The 22,677-nt window shown below is 46.1% G+C and overlaps 1 protein-coding gene across 4 annotated transcripts in view; it reads left to right on the top strand.

The window, feature by feature from the left end:
* The window catches only part of ULK1 (unc-51 like autophagy activating kinase 1), a 78,180-nt gene that overhangs the window by 41,195 nt on the left and 14,308 nt on the right, over positions 1-22,677 (top strand). For all 4 annotated transcript variants that reach the window (XM_048322552.1, XM_048322551.1, XM_048322554.1 and 1 more), the window contains exons 12-21: positions 2,033-2,083; positions 8,442-8,530; positions 10,602-10,767; positions 12,007-12,067; positions 12,340-12,429; positions 16,371-16,496; positions 19,906-20,057; positions 20,883-20,966; positions 21,541-21,803; positions 22,377-22,561. In XM_048322552.1, the coding sequence (XP_048178509.1) occupies positions 2,033-2,083; positions 8,442-8,530; positions 10,602-10,767; positions 12,007-12,067; positions 12,340-12,429; positions 16,371-16,496; positions 19,906-20,057; positions 20,883-20,966; positions 21,541-21,803; positions 22,377-22,561 (1,267 nt within the window). The remainder of the gene's footprint in view (positions 1-2,032; positions 2,084-8,441; positions 8,531-10,601; positions 10,768-12,006; positions 12,068-12,339; positions 12,430-16,370; positions 16,497-19,905; positions 20,058-20,882; positions 20,967-21,540; positions 21,804-22,376; positions 22,562-22,677) is intronic.

Raw genomic sequence — 22,677 nt, 5'->3', positions numbered from 1 at the left:
GTTTTTGTTTGCTTATCTGCTCAGGTGGGTTGTTTCCTGCTGGGCAGCACATGCTAGCTGATGAAGGGAAATTGTTTTGCATCCTCTGTTATTCTTTTGGATTAGAGATACCAGGAAAGCCTTTCTGGGGATGGTTAGCTGGGTAAGCAGCTGTGGATTAACTGAGGCTGATCACAGTTACCAGTGATGAATGCAAAGGACTGGTTACTGGGGTGTGGAAGTGAGAGGATGGGCCTTTTGGAAAAAGTGAACTGTTGAAGCTCCTGACAGACTGACTTGGATAGAATCACCTGGCAGGGTTATTCCCTGCAGATCTTGTACCTTGGCTGTGGATCTCTACCTCTCCTATCATGCTGCTGTGCATTTCAAAAGAAGGTATCTTTGAGGTTCTTGATTCCCCGCTGTCAGAAATTGTCTGGCAAACCTTTTTAGCCCACATAAGCTGTTTTTGTACTGCTTGGGAGTAGGCTGCATGAGTCCATGTCTAACACTTGGAAATTCGAGGTAGTAGATTTTGATATCACTCTGGACAACAGTTACAGCACATGTTGCAGTATTGAGATTATTCTTGCCCTTAATCATGGGCAATAAATTGGCATGTCCCCAGAGGAGAGGGTTTCCTGCTGCTCTTTGTTCCCTGAGACCTTCTGCCTGGAGATGTCACAGTGACCTCCACAGAGCTCCCCCAGAGCTTAGTTGAGTCATACAACAGCAACCATCAGCTTGAAATTTCATTTACTTGTTGTGTATCTCAGCTGCTTTTCTGCCAGGAACTGATGCTCTCTGCAATCTCAAGATTATCTAGAGGAAAACCAGGAGGGTTTCAAGTTGCAAGTTTCCTGCTGATGATTACAAGCTGGGTTGTTTAAATTTTGCTTTGCAAGCACAGCTAATAAGCAGTTTGGAGCGGGGAGGGAGAAAAGTGAAAGAAATCATCATTTCCACCCCCTCAGTTGAGTCAGCTTGGCTGAGGGATGGTACCCTCCTCTAGTGCAGCAGGCTGAAAAAGAAGCAGGAAACCCCAGCAGCTGAGCAGCTCCCACAGGATGGGGATGTTCTCCATCCACAGCAGATCTAATCTGTGAGATGCCAGCTTTCCCTGCCAAAGATTTCCATTCCTTGTCTTGGGCTAAGCTCCAGACCACTCCACTCTGGCTGCAGGACCCTGGCATGGCAGTGGCAAGGAGAGGCTGGGAAGACAGGGATTATTTGAAGTTAAAAAGCAGACAAACAAAAAACCCAGTTACTACTTTCTGGAAAGCTCAGTCGCCAAAGAGGAGCTTTTTACAGAAGAAGAAGTTTGTAAACCTTGGGTGTTGCAACAGGAAATCCATTCTGGGAAAGAAGCTGAAGCACAGTAATCAGTGTTGATCCATGGCTGACGCTCCCAAAAGGCTGAATTGCTGATTGTGATAGGAGAGGGCTCTGGCACAGAGCTGCAATGAATCAGAGAGGAAGGAGTTGGAAGAAGTGGCTATTTGTGAGGACATGCAAACATGTAGAGAGTCTTCAGCAAGCCAGGACAGAAGCTTTTCTTGGCCTGGATCTGTAGAATGAATTCCCATAATGAGGGGAGGAAGCAGCAGTTGTGTTTGATGTGAAAGGGAGGCAGTTCTGGGCTGTGGTTCTGGGGTGGCCCATTAAAAAATGCATTTCTGCCCTCAGTGCATGATGGGTTTGAGTCTGTGTGTCATGGAAGATCACTCAGTGGAAGTTTTTTTGTCCATCATTCCTCTTCTGTGGAGTGAGTGGCAGTGCGGTGTGATAAATACAGCTTTCCTGGATCCCTACAGTTAGGGTGATTCACCATCCTGATCAGCCAGGCATCCAGTTAATTTCCCATCCTTTTTTCATGAGCAGGTCCTACATCCAGTCTCCAGCCTGTATTCTTGACCACTTCTGTATTCAACCACAGTCAGCCGGCTTCTATGGTTGCATGGAAAAATCACTGTATGGCACTGTAACTTCCTGTGCTTTAGCTGCTTTGTAAATTTCTTACAGTCACTGAGTCATTGTTCTTGATTTTTTTCAGATGAATTTTTCCATCACCCATTCTTGGATGCAAGTGCCTCTATGAAAAAATGTAAGTATTGCATTTTTGATTAGAACTCTTTCTGAGCCATGGCCTGACTTCCTTTGCTGCTAGTTCAAACAGAAAGAAAAAGACTGCTTTATGTTTCCTTAGTTATTTAGGCAGGGATTCAGTGTTTGTTTCTGTGTCACGTCCAGATTTTGCCATCAAAATGTACTTAATTTTACTGGATTATCTTCAAAGGGATGATTAGGGGGTTATTTAGGAACCTAAAGTAGAAGCAAATGTAGCTTTGAAATGTTTTCAGCTGCTTTGTGTGAAGTGCTTGTAGGTACACAGGATTATGCATCATGGTCTTGCTTTTCATCCTCATCTGTAGGACCATTCAGGACAGTGAATGGTGGAAATTGGCACTCTTGGCCCTGCTTGCCACATTGGCTATGCAAAAGCCAAATTTTGTGGTTACCAAATCTTGTTGCATCATTTACCTCAAAGTTCTTGATAAATCTTGTTTTAGAAGGGTTATATTTGGTACTCTGTGGGAGCTGACCAAAACAAAGACAGATTTCCATTGAAAGTTCTCCCTTCCTCCTTTTGGTTCAAAACTTTTGAAAAGCTGCAGCCACACGTATTATGGTTCAGAGGTTTGTTTTCAGTGGAAAACAACTGAGAATTGCTTCTAGTGTTTGAGGCATCATAGTTCTCTGGCCAGGAAACTTGGGTTAGTGGAATTATGCATGGTTGTCTTCTCTGGAGGGATTCTCCTGGACCTTTAATCTCTTGAGTAAATGACAGTGCCAAGAACCTTCATCAGTGACTAATTAGGGGTGTCCAGTGCAAGGTCTTGGAGGAAACATGTCCAGCACAAACCCAGTTTCCCTCTTGGACATGTGCCATGGGTGGACACTCCTGGTCTGATATCCACATCACTCCTGACACTCTCTTGCTTTCCCACTGCTGGAGTGGGATGTCTCAGTTGTCCCTGATGAGATTTTACCTGTGCACTCAGGTGATCGTCCTGCGGGCAAGAAAAGACGCTTCTGGTTTAGGGGCGCTTTCAAAGCAGCCAGGGCCCTAAACCCACCTGTGCCAGCGGGATGTGGGGCCAGCCCTGGAACACAGGGCAGGAAAGGGCTGTGCCCATACAGGGCTGCTCCTAAGCCAGCCCAGCTCCTGGCACCCCCTGTCCTGCGGCTGTGTGGGAAAAGCCCTTCGGAGTCTGATCCCCCTGTGGGCAGAAGATCTCCCCCTCAGGATGTTCTTGTATGCCCACCAACTCATCTCCTACCTCCAGCCATCCCGCTGCTTCACTGGCCAGGGGAGCAGAAAACCCCGGAAAAACAGGAGAGGGTTCTCCTGACTTGGCCCCAGTTCCCAACTTGTGCACACCTGCTGTGCAGGAACCAGAGGTGCCATTATGAGCAGGAGACTGTAGCTCAGCCTTTGCCCCCAGCTGCACCAAGGTTAATGGTGTGGGGTCAAGGACCAAGAAGAAAAGCACCTTTACAGGCGGGTAAGGCCTGTACAAACTCCAGACCTCTCTGTCGCCCCGCTGATCCTCACCTCCGGACGTACGTACACAGCCTGGAGTCCTCTCCAGGCAGGAGAGACTACTGCTGGCTTTGAAGACATGGGAGAAATACCTCCCCATTGCTGGAGATGTTCAAGTTGTGGTGCACAGAAATCTGCTAGTGGAGGAGAGAGTTCTTGTAGTCTGCTGTGAGGTCTCTGCTACTGCCAGACGCCAGTGATGGATTAGAGCCTCTGGGAGGTGTGGTGAAGAGCCTGGAGGAGAAAGGCTGCCTGTGGTCTTTCTGATTTCTGAATAGGAGAGAGAAGAGCCAGTGTGTCAGCAAAGGTTGGGTTATGGTGATCTCCATAAGAAAAACTCACCTGAGGTGCATGGAATGCTGCCTAGCATGGCACGGTGCCTGACCCTTGCTCAGCTGTAGCTGAAGTATGTCTTGGCAAGGCTGCAGTTCTCAGGGGGTGACTCTCCTGACTCCGTATGCAGAGCTAGCATGAGTCCAAAACCTTACTGTGCTTCTTCATCTCAGCGTGTGGCTCAGCATCATGAGTGTAGGAAATACCAAAGAGAAGAAGAGCTGCATCTGAACCATGGTGGTTGTGCTCAGACTGAATTAGAGCCCTCAGGCCTACAGTGGAGAACTGGGGAAGGAACAGTGTGCCTTGTCTTCTTGCTCTCCTTGAGAGCTTAAATAATAACCACTGACTAAGTCATTCACATCTGAGTTTTTTTAATATTATGTAACTTTGGAATTCTGAAAAACTGGTGAGTCCTCAGAAGTAGATCATTCTCCAGGTGGATAATTTTGAAGCTGCTAAGGCAGGGGGATCCCCTTTATTGAAGTACATCTGCATGTTTTTCGACATGCTTCAGCAAAATCAACATTTCTTTCAAAAATCTTTCAATGAGACATTTCTGACAAGCACCTCTTCACTGCTGTCTCAAGGGATGGTTGTTCTTATGTCCCTCCTCTCATCTCCCTCCCTGGAGAGTGTGTTCAGGGCACTTGGGCTTTGTTAACTAAGATGGTGTACTTTATTTTTTTTTTTTTTTGTTTATTTATAATTTATTTTATATTGTGGGTTTTGTACCTGTGACTAAGCATGTACTTCAGATGTGTAAAAATTAATTAATAAAGTCTTTAAAATGCTGTGTCTAGTCAGACTGTTGTCTGTCTGTAGCCAGGTCTGATCAGCATATGGTATGGGGCTGTGTGTTACAGTAATAACACACAAGAAGGCATAATTAGATGCTTGTGCAAGTCTTCTCTCAGTAAACACATTGTAATTGGTACCCCTGCAGAATATTTTGGAGGTTTTTCTGCTCCTCCTTTAATGAATGGGGAGCTGCTGCCTCCTTGACTCTGAGTTAAGAGAGCATGAAAGGTGAGCAGTTATGGTTCAGAAGTGCACAGGTGGTTCAGTGTCTGAAATACCTGTCAGGCTTAGCTTGACTTTTGCCATCTTTATAATCTTACTGTACATTAAATAGGTTAAAATTAGGTTAAAATATGTTAAAAATTAGCAAAAGATCCCCATGATTTCTGCATATAAAATATTTTAATGCTGCAGACTTTTAAACTCTAGAAAGCAGCTTATTTAGGCAAGTCCTTTCAGAGTTTGCACTCAAACTTTATTGCCTTGTCAGAGATTGCAATTAAAAAGCTTTTTGATTAGTGGTTTTGATTGAATCCAGATAATCAGAAAAGTGCATCTCTCTAGTGCATGTAGAACTCAGATTCCAAATAAAACTTCTGTAAAACTTGAGGGTTAGATATTTTTAGGACAACTGAGCCCCCAGTAGGATGATGTGTCAGAAGTTATTTTTACAAGTATAGGATCCAGTATCAGGATCCACACAGCTGGAGCACAGGCTTGCCTTTATGGCTCCCAGCTCTCCCATTTTGAAACCAGTTGGCATTGGTTACACAACGTGCAGGATGACTGTTTTGTTGCTGGAGCAAGTTGGAGAGGACAATTATGAAAACAGACTTATTTACATTACAATTACAATCCAGCAATTTCTGGATTTGGGTGGGGGCCTACAATTCATGTTAACATTCCCCACATTCAGACTCAACTGAAAACATGATGAGCCAAGTGTTTGCACCCTTTTTAATTTTGAGCTGGGAGTGCTTGGGTGTGTGGAGGAGATGGAAGCAGGCATCTTGCTTTCAAGCTGGCCTACATGGCTGACACTGAAAACTGCCCCAACAGGGATGTGGAGGTCAGAGAGGGTTTGTCAGAGCCAAACCTCATGGTTCTACGTGCATCAAAGTCTGTTTGGAGTGTCAGGACCTTCTGAGTTGGAGCTCACAGCATTACAGTATGAATTTGGGAGTTCAAAGGGATTTAAATAAGAACAGTGATTAATAGAGGCTGTATCTAAAGGAGTGCTTCATGCAGCTGAGGTTGAGTTTCAGATGATAATGGCAAAGTTTGCCAGCTTGTCTTCCCTCTTGATTAATGAAAAGCTGTCTGAAGCAAATAGTCAAAAATAGAAAAGTCTCAATTCTAGCCAGGTTTAAATCAATAATCACAGAACCAAAATAGACTGGAGGGGACCTTGTGAGAGAACTGGAATGACTCTAACAAAAATACTAGTTCCAGGAAAAATGAATGGTGATGCAAGTCTTGCAGCAGGCATGTGTGTGGATCCAGTAGAGAATTCACTTACCTTTTTTTAAAAGCACCCTTCCATAACAGGAAGGTCTGTCTGTACATGGGTGAATCGTTCTGCAGCAGCTGGCAGGATAAATAAGGGGGGGAGACCTTTCTTTCCCTCCTTTCTAGTATTAAATCTATAGGGAAGGTCCTAGGGATTGCTCTGCGGGCTCTGTGGGAGGACTGTGGAGATCAAAAGCAGTGTGTGATAGAGGCAGGACAGAGCTCTCCATTTTACAGGCAAGTTCTCAGGCCTCTGTGTGTGTTCCCTGAGCATGGGGAGGGGAAGCAACTGTGCTGGCTGTGGGCAGAGTAGCTCTCCATGCAAAGCCCCTGACCAACCTCCCAGAACACCCATCCTCGGGATCCCTTCATCCCCTGCTCCTCACTGGAGCCGGGGCAGTGTGTTACAACAGCACAGCCCATCAAGGGCACTAAATCTAGTGCAGAATAGATGCAGAAGCTAGAAAGTGTGTCCAGCCCCCTGCAGCCATCCTGCTGTGGATTCCTACTTGTTAATGTTGCCAAAGGCTGGAGGAGATCACTGTGACCCTGCTTAAACTGTTAAAGTGGTCAGTTACTTACATTAAAATATGTCTTTCAAGTCTACGCTGCTTTGGCTTCTTGTTCCTGTTGCTGGATCTTGTTACATCTCTCTCAGCTCGAGGAATTCAGTGTCTCAGTGACTGTTCTCTTTGTGATAAAAGGCTCTGGTCCAGTCATCCTTTAACCTTCTTTGATAGGCTGCATGGAAAGACTTCCTAAAGCCTTTTATTAAAAGGCATGTTTTCCCATTCTTTTATCATTAGAACACTGTTTCAACAGTTAATTGCAGAGAGATGGACTTCCATTCTTCTAGCCTGTTGAATAGAGTAAATACTTTGTAGTATGTATTGGGATTAATGACAGAAGTAGTTTTACTTCAGACAGAAGCATTCTTCTTCTAGGTGTTATTAATCTCCCTTGTATTTGGTATGGAGTCATTAGTACAGGTAGTGTAAATGTAGAAATTTGATAGAAGGTGCTAGTTCTCTGCCAGCAAAATGGAAGAGCAGCAAAGTGTTCTCTCCTCAACTAAGCATTGTCTCTGATCCCTATCTTAAGTCATTCAAATAGCAGAATGGTTCCAGTGTAAAATCTGACTTCAGGCTGCCTTGAAGTGGGGATTTTGGGCTCTTCTGCGCTGTTCAGTCTTATGCAGGTGGACTGGGGAATTTGAACCACTGACTACTTCAAAGTCCTTTGAAGAGCCATTGTTACCTTTGACTGTCTCTCTGCTTGGCTGAGCTGAGCTCTTCTGTTATTTACTGAACCTCACTTGCATAAGTCATTGGAGTTAAATATTCTTTTCTCCTGTGATGCCTTAATCATCTTTTCTGCCTGAAGGTCAGTGCTAACCAGGCCTTTCAATGTAAGCTTTAGGCCTCTGTGAGGGTTACAAAGGCCAGTGCAACAATGAAGTGAATAAAATTGGCAGTTCCTATACTGAACAATAAAACATAAAAAGAAGGGACGCACGAATGGCCTGTGCCGTGGAAACAATTTCTGTACAAAGATATTAAATGACCAAAACACGTTTAACTTGCAGAAGTGACCAAGTTGAGCTAGAGGAAGCAATGCACTATTTCCTTGAGGAAACCCCCTTGAGGGTTTTTTGTTAGGTTTTGGGGTTTTGCTAGGAGTGTGTGGCCTGGGATGCCCCAGTGGCTGTTTGGACAGCAAATACATAGAGTTTGAGTAGGCATGTGTTTAACTTGGCACAGACCTCCCGGTATTTGATGTATGTGTGCCAAGGCACGAGGTCTCACGAAGAGGAATCTGTCAGGGTATGGTCTAGCTCCTGAATTCTGCTCCAGACATGAGCAACTCAGTTCACTTTTCTGTTTCTCTTTCCCTGCATTTGCAAAGATGCTTTGGAGGCTCTTTAGGACAAAAACCATCTTGCTGCCTGGGTAGGTCAGCTGTTGAGTGGGCGTCAGACTTTGGTCAGGAGTTCTGAGACCTGTGAGAGTGTGCACAGAGGAATGGATGGATGTGAATCACATAACTGAAGAGAATGCTGATTTTCTTTTGTTCTCCTTTAATTGACCACATATGATACATGAGCTACATGATGGTGCATGAGATAAACCTGATGGGAAAAGCTGAAGAAGGCTTTTTATTATTGCTTGATCTTGGTTTAACCACTTCTTTTGGTTTTGTGTCTTGCTGGTTTTAGCTGCTTCCGTGCCAATGCCTTCTTACCCCAGTTCTGGCTCCGGTAGCTCCTCCAGCAGCTCTTCCACTTCCCACCTGGCATCACCTCCTGTAAGTACAGCTCAGAGGATGCACTGTTTGTGTTAATGGTTTCCCTGCTTGAGTCTTTGAAATGAGGTTTCTGCTTTTGCTCTCTTCTGGTGTAAGTCATTGAACACTGTAATTCTGGTTGGGTTTGGTGCAGTGTTCTCTCCAGTTTAGAGTTTGGATCCTGAAGGTTGGCTTGCGTTTCCCCAAGATGTATTTCAGTGTGCCATTGCCTGTTGGATGAAAAGCCTTTATGAAGGAAGTTGGTATACACCACTAGCTTGTCTTGGCAGAGATGGGAAGCTCCTTGGAACCCAAACCAGTTGCTAATTCAGGGTATAGCTCTGCTTCCTTGGCTGCAGGTTCTGTGTTTTCAAGCAGTCGCTGCAGCCTGAGAGTATATCCAGCTTCCTTCTGACCAGCATGCCCAGGCACCACAGAGGGACATTCAGCAAAGCTGTTTTTGCTCAGACCAGACCTGCCACAGTCCAGTGGTCTCATGAAAGATGATCTGAACTGGTGGGTTTTCTCTCTGGTTACCTGAAATGATGAAAACCTTTCTGGAGGGTCACTATATTAACTGACCAGTGAAGTGACATTCCTCCAGCTTGCTGAACTGAAAGCTTGTTTTTGAAGGCTCTTGGTGAAAGCTGCCTTTGACTTTGAACTCAGGAATGCTGGTGGTGTGACCAGTAAGGGAAGGGAGAAGGATGGGATTTTTTCATCCCTGGCATGACTGCTTTTTTACTGTGTTCTCTGAGTTTCCCTGGGCCAGAGTATCTCAATTTGGTGTGGAAAAGGCTGAGAGGCTCCAGCAGAAGTTGATGTAGGTGCTCATGGTGTGAGCTGGACAGAGAGGACAGGTCTTCTCCCTTCTGAATGTTTCATAGCTGTGTCCCTGAGAGCTTCCTCCCTGCAGCCTGAAGTAGAGGGTGGTTGGCTGAGGCCCTCCTGGCCATAAGACTTCAGGAATGAGCAGATAGTGTGAAAAGCAGACTCACTCTCCTGAGCTTTCCTGGTCTGGGAAGCTTAAGGATGGTACAGAATCACTGCCAGACTGGGAGGGGGTCCCATGTTAGAGGTTTACTGCACCTCTCCTGCTCTGCCTTTGGAGGTTTTGCTGATGGAGGTGTGCTGGCTCAGTCTGGGAAAAATGCCATGTCTGCAGGGCAGAGTTCGCAGATTGGGTGGAAAAGAGACAACTTTGACAGCTGAAAAATTCCTTCTGCCTGTGTGAACTGCGTGTGCAGCGAGAGGGAGTCCCCACTGGTGCAGCAGGAGAGTCTCTGGAGGGTGAACAAGGTCTTAATGAGGCCCAAGTGAAAGCTGCTTCAAGTCTTTCTCAGCCTGGAAATGCATTAGGATAAAGATTATGATCTGCTCTGTGGGCAGTTCAGCTGCCTTAAAGCTTTCTTAAACCATCCGGCCTCCTCCATCTGTCTGCAACTCAAGGGGATTTGTGGGGCTATTCATCATTTAGCTGAAGGAAGCAGGAAAACTGGACTTTTTAGGGGCTGTCCTGCCTCTGACAGCTGTGAGCTGTTTATCTGCTGAAAGTTTAGTCTCCTTTGGGCCTTTCTTTAGCTCCTTAGCAGCAGTACAGCAAAACAGGGTGGTCTTGAAAGTTCAGGAACACTTATCTCCAAGTTACCAAGTGCTGCAAAAGCACAAATAGAGACCAGATGGTTCTATGTTTAGGAACAAAACAGAAAAAACATAACCCTAAAGAACAACCAAAAAGTATCTTTGAAAGCTCCTCCTGGATTTCCAGCCATAGTAAAGTGAGTTGGTAGAAAATGCGTGGTTGATGCAGAAAGCCTCAGCAGAGGGATGCAGTACCTCAAGTGAATTTTTCTTATCTGTGGAGCATCAGACACACTGGAAGTATGTTCTGTGTAACAAAAGATGCGCTGTTCTGACAGCGACATAAAAGGCTGTTCCTTTTCAGTAAACTAAACAGCTGCTTCTGGCAAACCATCAGCCCTGGTTTATCAGCAAAATGTTGTTTGTAGCCTTGTACAGCTCAGTTTAAAGGATGGAGCAGAATGATGAAGTAGCTGTGCTGAAGCCAGTGTTTGTTTTCTCCTTGAATTAGCAGTCCCTTGGAGAGATGCAGCAGCAGCTGCAGGAGAAGGCGCTGGCATCTCCTACCCAGGATTCTCCCGGGTTTCTGCATGGATCCAAGGACTCTGCGGGAAGCAGCAGCAAGAATTCCTCCTGTGACACAGATGACTTTGTCATGGTCCCAGCACAGTTCTCAAGTAAGGTGGTTTCTGAAAATGCTGGTGTTCTGAGCAGAGGGGGATGTGGATGTTAAGAACAGGTGTTGGAAGGTTGAAAGAGTGATTAAAACTTTCTGTTTTGACTGAATAGCAGGAATGGTTTTGTTCTCAAGCTGGCAGAGACATCTGGCTCACTGGCTAGTTTCATAGGATATTTTGTAATTACCTTTAAAGACAGGATTTGAGAGTAAAGATTACTTGAAGACCTCGATAAGAGATTGAACCTGGAAATCCAACTGGAAAAGGAGATAAATAGGCTCACAGGGAAAAGTCTTTCTCTCACAGAAGCTTTTACCATGTTATCCTGTCTTCAGTTTCACTCAGCATCACAGTCCAAGGCAAGATTTCAGCCAGCAAGCTGGATTTTACACTTGAAAAAATCCCTGAGAGAAGCTAAAATATGTTGTTTTTTTCTTCAAACACTCTAAATTTCATCTTAGCACCTTTATGTGTTTATACTTTGATAGGACTTGCTTGAAAATACAGATGTACATAGAACCAGGGCCTCAGTTGAGTCACATGCCTAAGTATGTTCATGCACAAGTCCTTACTTAACCAGCAGAAGTACTTTGTTCAACCTTGCCCATGTGTGTGATGCTTTGCTGAGTTGGAACTTGGTGATAAAAGCTGTGATTCCTCCTTTCACAGTTGCACCACTTGTATTAAAACAGGAATTTGGAGGGATAGAACTGTAATCTCTGAAAGATCTCTGCAGTCCTTATGATAAGGAAGAGCTTGTGTTTCCCTGGAATCAGTGGTGGGGCCAGTATGCACTTGCCTGGTGCTGGTCATGTTCCCAGTGTTCAGATGTTTGTTGTGTATCCAGGTGCCAGCTCATTTGGCTGCCCTGGATTTTTGCCATGGAGGACAGGGATGTCCCAAAGCCCTACAAGCAGCATGTACCACTTCTACACAGCAGCCAGTGACTTGCACCAAGTGGACATGGACCTGTTGCCACAAATAATTCTGTCAGGTTTTGGCCCCTTTTCAAGACTTGCTTTCAGCCTAAATTTTCCAAAACTTCAGGGTGTAAGGGTCAGTAGCATGCACCATGAGCTTCAGCTTCAGCCCACGTGTTGCAAAACACTGACTTCAGGAACAAGCAGGGCTTGGGGGAGCAGGAAATTCTACACAAAATCTCAATTGCTATGAATGTATAAAGATTTTTAAGAATATTATCTTGAATTAATATTTTTTCTGCACTTCCTTGTCCCTCAGGTGATTTAACTGCTGAGGCTGCAGGAGGGAAACCAATCCAGGACAGCCTGATGTACAGTGGGTAAGACCACCAAGGCACCTGAAATGGTCCAGCCACTGGAGCCTACTGGGTGTTTGGGACTGTGGGGTTCTGGTGGATGGGAGGGAAGATGTCCCTGAGTTAGCCTTTTTTTCAGGGCTGTCACCTGCCTAGTTCTGACCATTTTCAGTTTCCTGTGGTGGGGGCAGCATGACAGTCTCCAGAGCTCCCACAGCTCTGTTGCTGTGTTTTGTAGGAGGGAAACAGGGTTGGTTCCCAGGCTCTGACAGCTGGGTTCTTTCTGTTTTCCTCAGGAGTTCCCTGGTGACTTCAGCAGGCTTGGAAAGCCAGGGAAGGACACCATCCCCATCACCCCCATACAGCAGTTCTCCAAGCCCATCCGGGTAAGAAAAACTGTTTGGTGGTGTGTGTGCAACACTGAATAATTGAACACCCATTGACTTCCAGGGGGGATTTTACTGCTGTTGGTGTGCTGGGCAAGATGTACATCTCTCCTCTTAATTAAAGGGTAACAGGAAACACCCAGGAGAAACTCCCCAGCCTTGGGCACTGATCAGTCCCAACTACTGAGCCTGTCTCTCCTTCTTCTGGCTCTCAGGAGGGGCTAGGAGAGAATGCAGGAGAGCTGGAATTAACTCTGTTCCCTGAGGGGGCAGGATTGTTCTCAAGCAGAAGGTAAATGTACTCCTCTGGCACACGTGTGCTGCTCATCCCCCCAGTGCTCAGCCCTCAGAGGAGGGGGGTATTCCAGCTAAGGACCCTTGTTTCTAATTCATGCAGTGAATTAGAGCACAACACTTCATCCAAGGCTGAAGTTATGATGGACTTGAGTTACTGGACAAATGTGGGGGAGTGTTGCTCATATTCCTTTGCTGTTGAAGGACAGATGAGGGCCTGCTTAGTTGTTTGTGGTTTGTTGGAAAGCTTCTTGCACTGTGTCTCTAAAGTAATGATGATACTGGACCTTGTTTACTAACGGGGGACGCAGTAGGAGGAACATGTGCAAACAGGCGTGGTCGTGGGTTTAATTCCGACTAAACCAGTTGCTCTAAACTCTGTTTTGGCCTTTAGAAACGTTGTAGGTGACAGCTGCCCACATGTAACAGCACCAGCTGCCCAGTGGGGCCAGACACTTTTGTGCTCTGAAGGTGTTAATGGTCTGTGGAAGGTGATCCCCTTGACTCTGGGCCCTGAAGCTTTAGGGTAGGTGCTTAGCTTGCAGGGAACTGGTGGTGTTGCTTCCCATCTTGTTCTTGCCTGCTAGGGAAGCAGGACAGCTTTCATCTTCTGTTCTGTCAATATGGCACCTGTCGGGGGAGGACAGTTGAAGGGGATTTCATACTGGGAGATGGATGACCCTAAAATCTTTTTTAACAAGAAAATATAGTCCCAGGCTGTGTGTTGAACACATTTGTCATGTGAACAGAGCCCAGAAAATGACAAAACATAGCCTCAAAGCATACAAATTTAACAGAGAATAATATAGCTCAGAGCCTCGCTGACGTGATCAGATTAATTGGCAAGCGTGTACCACAGTGTGGAGTTTAATTGCATGAGGCTTCTCATGCCATCGCCTGCTAAGCTTTTTAACAGCTTATTCCTTAACTGATTCCTTTGCATTCTGGAGATCAGTCTCTATTAAAGGATTTGGCCTTGCTTCTGGGCAGCAGTGAGGGGAAATTCATGGAAGCTGAGTACAAATGCTGCCCACTTCTCACTGTGCACCAAACTGGCCTCATCGTCTTCTATGGAATCCCAAGGTGGCCAGTCAATGCCAGAGGCTTTGGTCTAAACACATTTCTACTCTCACTGTCTTTCCTGCTCATTCCCAGCAGCTTCTGTGGAGCAGATTCCAAACCCTCTAGTGCTACTTCCCACTTTTATATCTGCACTGAAGAAACACTGAAAAGTTCCTTTCTGTGCTGTCCAGGATGGGGAATAAGACATCACTAATGAAAGATTAGAGCAGTTACTGTGAGTCCAGTGCTCTTTTATCTGTCCCCTGAAAATGCTCGGAACTGGTGCCACCCAGGAGTGCCCTCACTGGGTTTCAGTGCCCTTCCCTGTAGATGGCACGAGACCTGTTGGTTCAGGACTTGGCTCCACTAGTGCAGAGGACTCCTGGTTTTCCCTCTGCCTGCTCACTTGGAAGCAGCAGTTCTCCCTTTTGTGTGTGGCTCCAGGCTAGCAAGCAGTGCTGGCTGCACTCCAACTGGGACATAAAGCAAGGGCTGTTTCAGAGTGGCCAGCAGTGGGTTTTCCACAGGATGTCATGGTACACTCTAGGACAACTCTCCTTGCTCTTAATTAAGAGATTAAGGACTGGGCAGAATTAAAATACGCTGATAGTTGATCCTTTTTTAAATTTTTTTTTTAAACACTTCCTTGAAGATGCTTAGTAAATCTAATGAAAGGTAATTTCTTGGATGTACCCCACAGCAGTAGATTTAATACCGTTTTCAAAGAACTTTTAATTACTGCCAAGTAATTAAACTCCTTGTCCCAGCTTTATCTCTTGGATTTTGCAGATTTATGGTCAATTGCATTCTTTAGGGCTTGAGGCCAGTTAGCAGGTTTAGTGTATGTCACCTCATTTGGATCATTGCAATTTGCACCATGTGAAGGAAATAGCTCTTGGGGAGAGGGAGGATCCTTTTACCCAAGAACTTCTGTTCTGATAAAGAATTTTGATCAGATGGAAAAAATAGCATTTGAAATATATGTTCAAAGTGAGTCCAAGGCTTCACATGAGCCTTGTTGGTTAAAGCTTTGCTTGATTTATGTCTATCACAACACCATGTTTTATACTCATGGAAGGCAGAGACACCAAAGCCTCACCTTTTTGCTGAGCCACTGGAAACCTTGAATACCTTTATTTTATTATGTGTCAGTGAAGAATCAAGGCATCCATGCTGCCTTTTGGAGACAAGGCAGGAAATTAGGAGTCTGTTTTCTTGGTGGAAGAAATAAGAGCACACAAGGAAGAATATATGGAACTTTAAAAAGTTGAGAGAGGAATGAAAAGATTGGAATCATTTGATCATTCAGCCTTGATGAAAGATCTCTTCCAATTATTAAGCTCTCCTGTGATGGAGGAGTGTCTTCACATGCCCTGTGTGGAGATCTGCAGACACTTTCCTGCAGGTCAGCTTTGTTCCGTGCTGTCACCATAAACCACAGAATGCTACGATCTTCCTCAAAACAGAAATCCTGGAAATGGGATGCTTTGACCTGCCAAATAAAACACAAACTCTTCTTTCTTCCCAAGTACACATGTGTGTTCTGGCTGAATTAAATATATCCTTTCATCTCATGTAAAATATTTCCATTCCAAGTGTTAGACCCGAAGGAGTGATGCTTCCAGCTTGTCAGGGGCAGACCAAGGTGTGTGTCCTCAACTGACAGTGAGGGAGACTGCAGAAGCCTTCATTACCAATAAGATCTTCCTGTAACTGTTCAACATCCCTGCAATTGGTATTGGCAGTTGCAAGTAGCATTGCCATGGCAATTAATCCGAGAATTCTGGGGCCTTTGGGAAAAGACTTTAGGTGCCTACTTAGTTAAATGTGGTATTTGCATGGGTTTTGTACAGCGTGGTTCGTGTGTAGCCTGGTGGACAGGCCAGGAGTAACCTGGGGGAGCAGGTATTGACATGAGCCAATTAACCTGCTTGGATGGAAGGAGCCTGAAATTTGCAGAATGGACTTGTCCCATTTTGTGTGTGATGTTCTGTTTTGCCTTTGATGGGTACGTGGATACCAGCTCCTGTTCCTCAAATTTATTTTCTCCTGAGTTGCCTTCTCCACCCTGTAGCTGACTTGCCAATACTCTGATCTACGCCACTACATTCCCTCCGTGGTGTGAGACTTCCATGGAGATGCCGTGGCTGCACCAGTGCCTCTGCATGAGTCAGTCACAAGCAGCTCTTGTCAGCAAAGTCTGTGCCGGTGTCCTTTGTGAGCCACGTATGTTTAGCCCCTGCTCAGTGCTGTCTGCTTGGCTGTGGATCTGAGCTGGTGGAAACTAGGCCAGCCATGGCCTGAAATAGCAGGGCTCCAGCTTTCCTGCAGGGAGGGGTGTACGTTTTAACATCAGGCTGGGGGTGGGAATGGTGCTGGAGGAAAGGTGCCTGTTTCCAGGAGATGTGTGGTGCCACTTGCCTTTGATACGACTTTGAACCACCTCCCGGTGCAAACCCACAGCCCCAGAGCAGCCCAGGGGACGCTCCCTGCGTGCAGTTGCTTCATGAAGATAAAATCTCCAATTACCTGGTTGAAGGCCCAGCCCTTACAGGAGGTTGTCTCTGTGTGTCTCCTTTCCACAGCCGGCCAGGGCAGTTTTCCAGCAGCAAGTACGGGCACTCCGTGCCCATCCCGGTCCCCACGCAAATCCACAACTACCGTCGGATCGAGCAGAACCTGCAGTCTCCCAATCCATACTCCTCTCCCCGGTAAGTGCTGGGGCTGGGACGAGGGGAACTGTAAATAAACTGCTTTATACTTTGCTCTCTATACCTGTATAAATTTCCCTGTGTGTTGGGTTCTCCCCCTTGCTGTAGGGAGCCAGGGTGGTGTGTTTTGGGGTGTTTTTGTGGTGGTGGTGAGATTTATTTGTTAGCACTGTAAATTTTGCCTGTGTGTTTTATGTGAGAAAGCTCCTGTCAGCTCAGAGAGAAGGCTGAGCTACTTTGAGTCTGACAGCTTTTCCCATGCCAGCTATGGATTGGGTGTCCAAGTGTCCAAGCAGAGGGAACCATCCATCTGGCAGATGCCTTTATAAAAGGAAAATTTGAGATAAACAACTAAAATGGATGGGGCTACAGAACCTACCTGACTTTACCTTAATTGGTTCCGGTATCCAGTCATGCCGTAGATGATGTGTTGTGCACGAGCTGCATATTAATGTGGTTATGCAGCCAGGACTGAGTAAATCATGAGCAATTTATGCCCATGAGGGAGAGCATGTTTTCTGAAGGCTGTCAGGAAGACCCTGATGCCAAGTCTGCCGCAGACAGCTGACCTTCTGAGTTCAGAGGTGATGCCTGCTACATCCAAGACATGTAGGGCTTCTATCTCTTCTCACACATGATTTCTGGTTGGCAGCAGCAGCCCAGGTCACAGACTGATGGGAAGGAGATCAGTACAGGATCTTAAAGAGCTTGTGCAGCAGAAGCACTCAAATAGAAGTGTCTGGGATGTGTCATGTCTTTTTTTGGATGAGTTGTGTTGGTATCTGGATTAGTTAAAGTTTAGATTTTGAAAGTAGGGTAATACCTACATCAGCCTAAGTTTGGGCTTCAGCCAGCCTAATTCAGGATAAGGCTTATTTGAAGTGGACCCAGAAGCAGAGACATGATATGCTGATATATCAGGGACAGGGATTAGCAGAAGGATTGGTTTGTGCCACTTACTTCAATACTGTTTTATGTTCACTTCCTTGAGCGTGTGGCAGGTTTTGTGGTAAGCTCTGTCCTGTTTCCTTCGTGCCTTGTGTTTTTGACAGCAAAACTTGTGGATGCCATTGGTTTTAGACCTCACAAGAGACCTGGTTATCCCTGTGAGAAGGTGTTGTGCCAGGCCCAGACCTGGTGATGGGCTGCTGAGCTGAGGCTCACAGCCCACAGCTACAGTCAGGGAGCAAACTGCCATGTTTTGCTGCTTTTAGTCACCACTGTGTAATGCTGAGATTGGCATGTCCCTGCACAGGAACTCGAGGAATGGGCCCAATCAGGGTGACTCACAGGCTGCTTTTAGCATCTTCCCAGCATTTCTGGCGTCATGTTTTTTCTGCCCCAGGAAGCCATACTTATCTCTGGCCATCACTTCCTCTAATCAGCAGGTTCAGTAGACACCCTTCAGGAATGGCAGGAGAAAACTCCACCAGGCATTTAGTGTGTGACTCCACTTTTCCATCAGGTGTATCAAACAGGCCATTGCTGCCAAGTGCCCAGTCATGTTTGCTGAGTCATTTGATTGCAAACCTTGACGTGCACTCTGGTGTCTGAGAAATGTCCCCCTGTCACCTGACTGGCTGCTGTGTGCCTGTGTAACATGGTGTGGTTGTGGACAGATGTGTGGCTTGGGGAGGTGCTAATTAGGTGTATGTACCTCTGGCCACATCACCTGTCCTGCTCGTCTGCTGGCTTACCCCGGGTCTTGTAGGGTGACATTTGGCATTCCACATCTTCCAGCAGCAGCAGTCACCTGGCAGCTTTCTTCTGCAAGTTCCTGATAGATAAAATTCAGCCTTCTGCATGGCTCGTGGTCTGGAGAATTAAAAACATGGCAGGGCAATACTTTCTGCCACTGAAAATCTATGTATCTTCTCACCTTTCTCTTTGGAAATTCATTTTGCTTTAGGGCCAGGCACTTGATGAGCATTAGCCTCTGAATCTGGAGCAACCTGAAGAGAAGTGATTTTTAGGTTAAAATTTTCAACTATTTCCTTTTTTTCCAAGCATGTGATTATAGCATGGATTTACTTGGCTGTGGAATGTGGTAACACACTGAATAGGGGCAGGGAGGGTGGCAGATCAACTACCTCAAGTATCTCAACTGCTGAAATAGATTTTTTCCAAAATTTATTTATTTTTCTGAAATATGACATAAAGTGAAATACACACCTAGAGGTGTTGCTGAGTAGTTCTGCTGACAGTTCATCAGGATGATTCTTCCATTCCTGGCACTGCTGAAACCCATATCCTATGTTCCTTCTGTTCAGGTACATGAGGACAGCTAAATGCAGCATCCCTGGCAGAGGAGGCAGGATACCTTAGTGACAGCATCTTTCAGTGGCTCAAACATGGAGGGGGTTTTTTCAGCATAATCATTGATTCCTGTCCAGAAAACCACCTACTGGTTGAGACTAATGTTCTTTTAACAAGAGAAAAATGTTTCCAAATTGTGAATAGAATTAAGGACTTGATGAAAAGACTGTGTTCTCATATAGAGGAGTGTAATGGGAATCTTGGTGAAGGAGCCTGCAGAGGCAGAATGGCATGGCAGTTTAGTTTGTGTTCTTAATGATGGTGAAAAGAGTAACATATTGAGAAATAATTAATATGCAATAATCCTGTCTCTCTCCAGACTGATGGTGTGGATGTACTCACTTTCCCACTAGTTTCCTCTTCTGTTTCATTTTAGCACTGAGTAATACTCAAGGTTCCTGCATGTGTGGGCTTTACAAATTTATTTTAACTCCCTGAGTTGAGGCTTCACAAGGAATCGAAGGCATTTAGACAGGCAATTCTGACTGTCCAGCCCAAAGACCCAAATTCCTCTGGGTAGTTGTGAAGTGTTTCAGATCTGACAGCCACTCACTGTTGGGTTTTGCTGTTTTGCCCTGTAGCTCCTGATTTGAGTCCAAGCTCTGTTGCAGAGCAGTGCCGTGGCACACTTCACCTCAGCACTGAGCACAGAGCTTTCTGCCTAAAGGCTGCTCTGACTGAAGGGCAAGTGGCTCAGCACAGGAGGCACACTTGAATAAAGCCCTCTCAGGGCATTCTAGAGACACTGCCTACAATAAACATCTTGGACATGGCAAGATAGGAAACTGTGTCTTGTTCAGGATTGATGTAGATACCTGAAAGCATCTAAAGTTTCTCTGAAAAATGACTCTGCTGCTTACAGCTAAGCTAACCTTGATTGTTCTTTTTATTTGAATTGAAACTCTTGAGAACAAGGATTATCACCTTAATCTGTATTGGTGGAGTCCCAGAACAGTGGGATTTTGATCCAGGATGAACAGTCATGAAGCTGTGCTTTTGTGGGAGTAGCTCTGTGTGTGTTGGGTGATGCTGTTCTCCTTCCTCTTTGTACTGGCTCTTGAGTAACCTCTGTGCTGCTCTTGTTTCCTGTAAGGTCTGCTGCGGTCCGGAGGTCCAGCAGTACAAGTCCTCTTGGTTTTCCCAAAACTGGTGCTTCCCCTCCTTATCCTGGAGAGCATGGATCTGTGCCCAGCACTAAAAAGCTCTCCTTTGGTGGTGCCAAGCCGTTCATGCCATCACCACAAGGTAAGATGTCAGCTGGCACATTGCTGTCCTAACAAAATCACTTGCCTCTTTCCTGTAAAGAGAGGGGTTTGACCAGCTGTAGCTTCCAGGTAGGGGAGAGTTCAGGTTGTTGTGTTCCCCTGTGGTTCTTCTCCACAGATTATTTGACAAGTGTTTTGGCCTCAGTAAAATGGAGAGAAAAATACCTGTTAGCCCCAGGAGAGGCAAGCTTTGCTTTGGTGCCTGCATCAAACATTTTGCTGCCCTCAGAAGAGGGCTTCTGTAAGTGCAAAGTATCTTTTTACTGGCTTGGGTTGGGGTTAGAACAAACGTAAGCCAATTATCATCAAAGCAAAATTCTTTGAAAGGGCTTTGAAAGGGCTTGAACTTCCAGACTGAAAAGTTTTGACTAAATATCTGGTAGCCTGATCTAGATGCTAAGAAGCAATTCAAGTGGAAAGAGACAAGAGAAAACCCAGTGTGCAGTGGATGCAGTTTGCTGTTTTCAGTAAAAGAACAGACAGATAGAATGAGCTGTTCTGTATCCCTGGTGTCTCCAATCCTGTATTTGTTAGTCTCTGCTGTTGGCTAAATACAGAATATTCATATTCTATTCCTCTGAACTAATACCATTGCAAAGTCGGACTAAAACTTGCTAAACTAATACCAGGCAGAGTTTTCATTACCTCCTTTTACAGGAGTTGAGGATCTTCTCACGACACAGCTAGGGCTGAGAAGATGGAAGAGATAACTGGCATCTTGCTATAAACAGGTGGTGCATAGTGCTGTTCTTGCCTATGGAAACTTAATACTGAATGAACTTCTTTTTGTTGCATTCCCTCACAGTTGGAACAATCCCAGAGCAGCCCAGCCAGACTGTTACCCCATCTTCTCTTGGAGCAGAAGTGAGAAGCCGTGTTCCTGTTGCTGGTGCGTTGGTCCTTACCTTCCTTCATTATTCCTGTAGATAAAGCCAGAACTGTAGTCTCAGGGCATTCTAGGTTGGGTTGGTTGCTCCAGCAGCTTCTCTGGATGCTTGGCCAGCCAGGATCTCTGTGTGCTGGTGAGAGTTGGGGTTGATCAATTCAAATCCTGTCAGCCAGCATCTTCAGTGCTGACAGACCCTGTGCCGCAAAACCTCAAATTTGGGACTTTGACGCCAATGGATGGAATGGAGGAAAAGCATCTCCAGCACCCTCTCTGCTAAGCGGCCTCTTTGATGTGTAGTTTCCTTGCTGCTGAGCTCTCACAGTCATGGTCTGTGTCCCTGAAAGGGCAGCAATGAAGGAAAGAAGCTGCCCTTTTATTTCCCTGTTGTTCATATCTCATCCTCCCACAGACTCAAAACCTGACCAGGCCTGGCAGTGCTGTGGCTCTGCTCAGTGCCATCCTTAGCCATAGAAGGTTTTGATCTGCAGCTGTTTGAGCTGTGGATCCTGGGATCAGGCTGTCTCTCTCTCTTAGAACCAGACAGTGATGTGGTTTGTCACTCTGTGCCCTCCAGGTTCCTCGGCGCCCGAACAGTCTTCTCGAGGGATGGGCTCCCGGCTCCACAGTGCTCCCAACCTGTCGGATTTGCATTCCTGCAGGCAGAAGATAACCAAGCAGCACTCTGATCCTCTTGTTGCTCACTTTGGTCATACCCCAGTCAGCCAGCCTCTGCAGATTCATGGCCTGCAGCACTGCCGGCAGCTCCGATCCTCACCAAAGCTCTCCGAGTTCATGCAGAGAAGCCCTTTGCCAACGATAATGGGCTCCCCTACAAAGGTATACCTAGGAGTCTGCTTCTGGGCCTCTCACACTGTGATCTTCTGGGTGATGTGGGGATGAGCTGCTGCATGAGCAGATAACTCTGACCTGGATTTATCAGCACTTGCTTCTATCCTGTGAAGGCTGAGCAGTGATCTGTGTGAAATGGGGTGGTGTCCTACTTACCGTGGGCAGCTCTGCCCTGGCAGCAGCGCTCAGCAGCTGAGCAGAGCCTGGGCTTGGGAGCAGGCAGGGGAAGGAGCTGCCCCGATGGCCGGTGGGGACACGGTGCCCCAGCTGTGACACAGGCATGTGTCCAGCAGGAATCCCCAGCAGAGCCAGTGACAGCCCTGTGCCTCATGGAGAGCAGGCACTGGGACAGCATTTGCTCTGCTTGCAAAAGTCTCAGCAGTTTGTTGTCCTTTCCTTTTAGCCTTTCTGGGATTAGGGACAAATAACTGTTCAGGGTGATTTCTACCTTTATTTCAGGTAGGTTGTTAAATAGTTTAATTTTGATAAACAAATAGGGACCAAGAGGAACCTTCCCCCTTAATTTTAAAGACAGATCTCTGTTCTTTCTGTTCTTCTTAGGCTGTGTCCCCATTTGAGTTCCCCAAAACCCCAAGTTCCCAGAATCTCCTCACCCTCTTGGCCCATCAGGGGGTCATGATGACTCCAACACGGAACAAGACCTTGCCAGATCTGAAGGAGATGGGTCATTTCCACTGCCAGCAAACTGGGTTGGGATTGAGGCCTGTGGAAGAGATCAAGGGCAGGTGAGCTGGAGTCTGCTTCATACAGTGATGCTTCACTCCTCAATACAGGACAGATGGGGAAAATTTCAAACCCCAGCTAATGCTGAAGTTGTGAGGCATCTGTAAACATTGTGTAG

This window comes from Corvus hawaiiensis, chromosome 18 (assembly GCF_020740725.1).
Source record: "Corvus hawaiiensis isolate bCorHaw1 chromosome 18, bCorHaw1.pri.cur, whole genome shotgun sequence".
In the NCBI taxonomy this organism is placed as follows: Eukaryota; Metazoa; Chordata; class Aves; order Passeriformes; family Corvidae; genus Corvus; species Corvus hawaiiensis.
The sequence above is the reverse complement of the archived record's forward strand: the minus strand, read 5'-3'. Positions and strand labels throughout refer to the sequence as shown.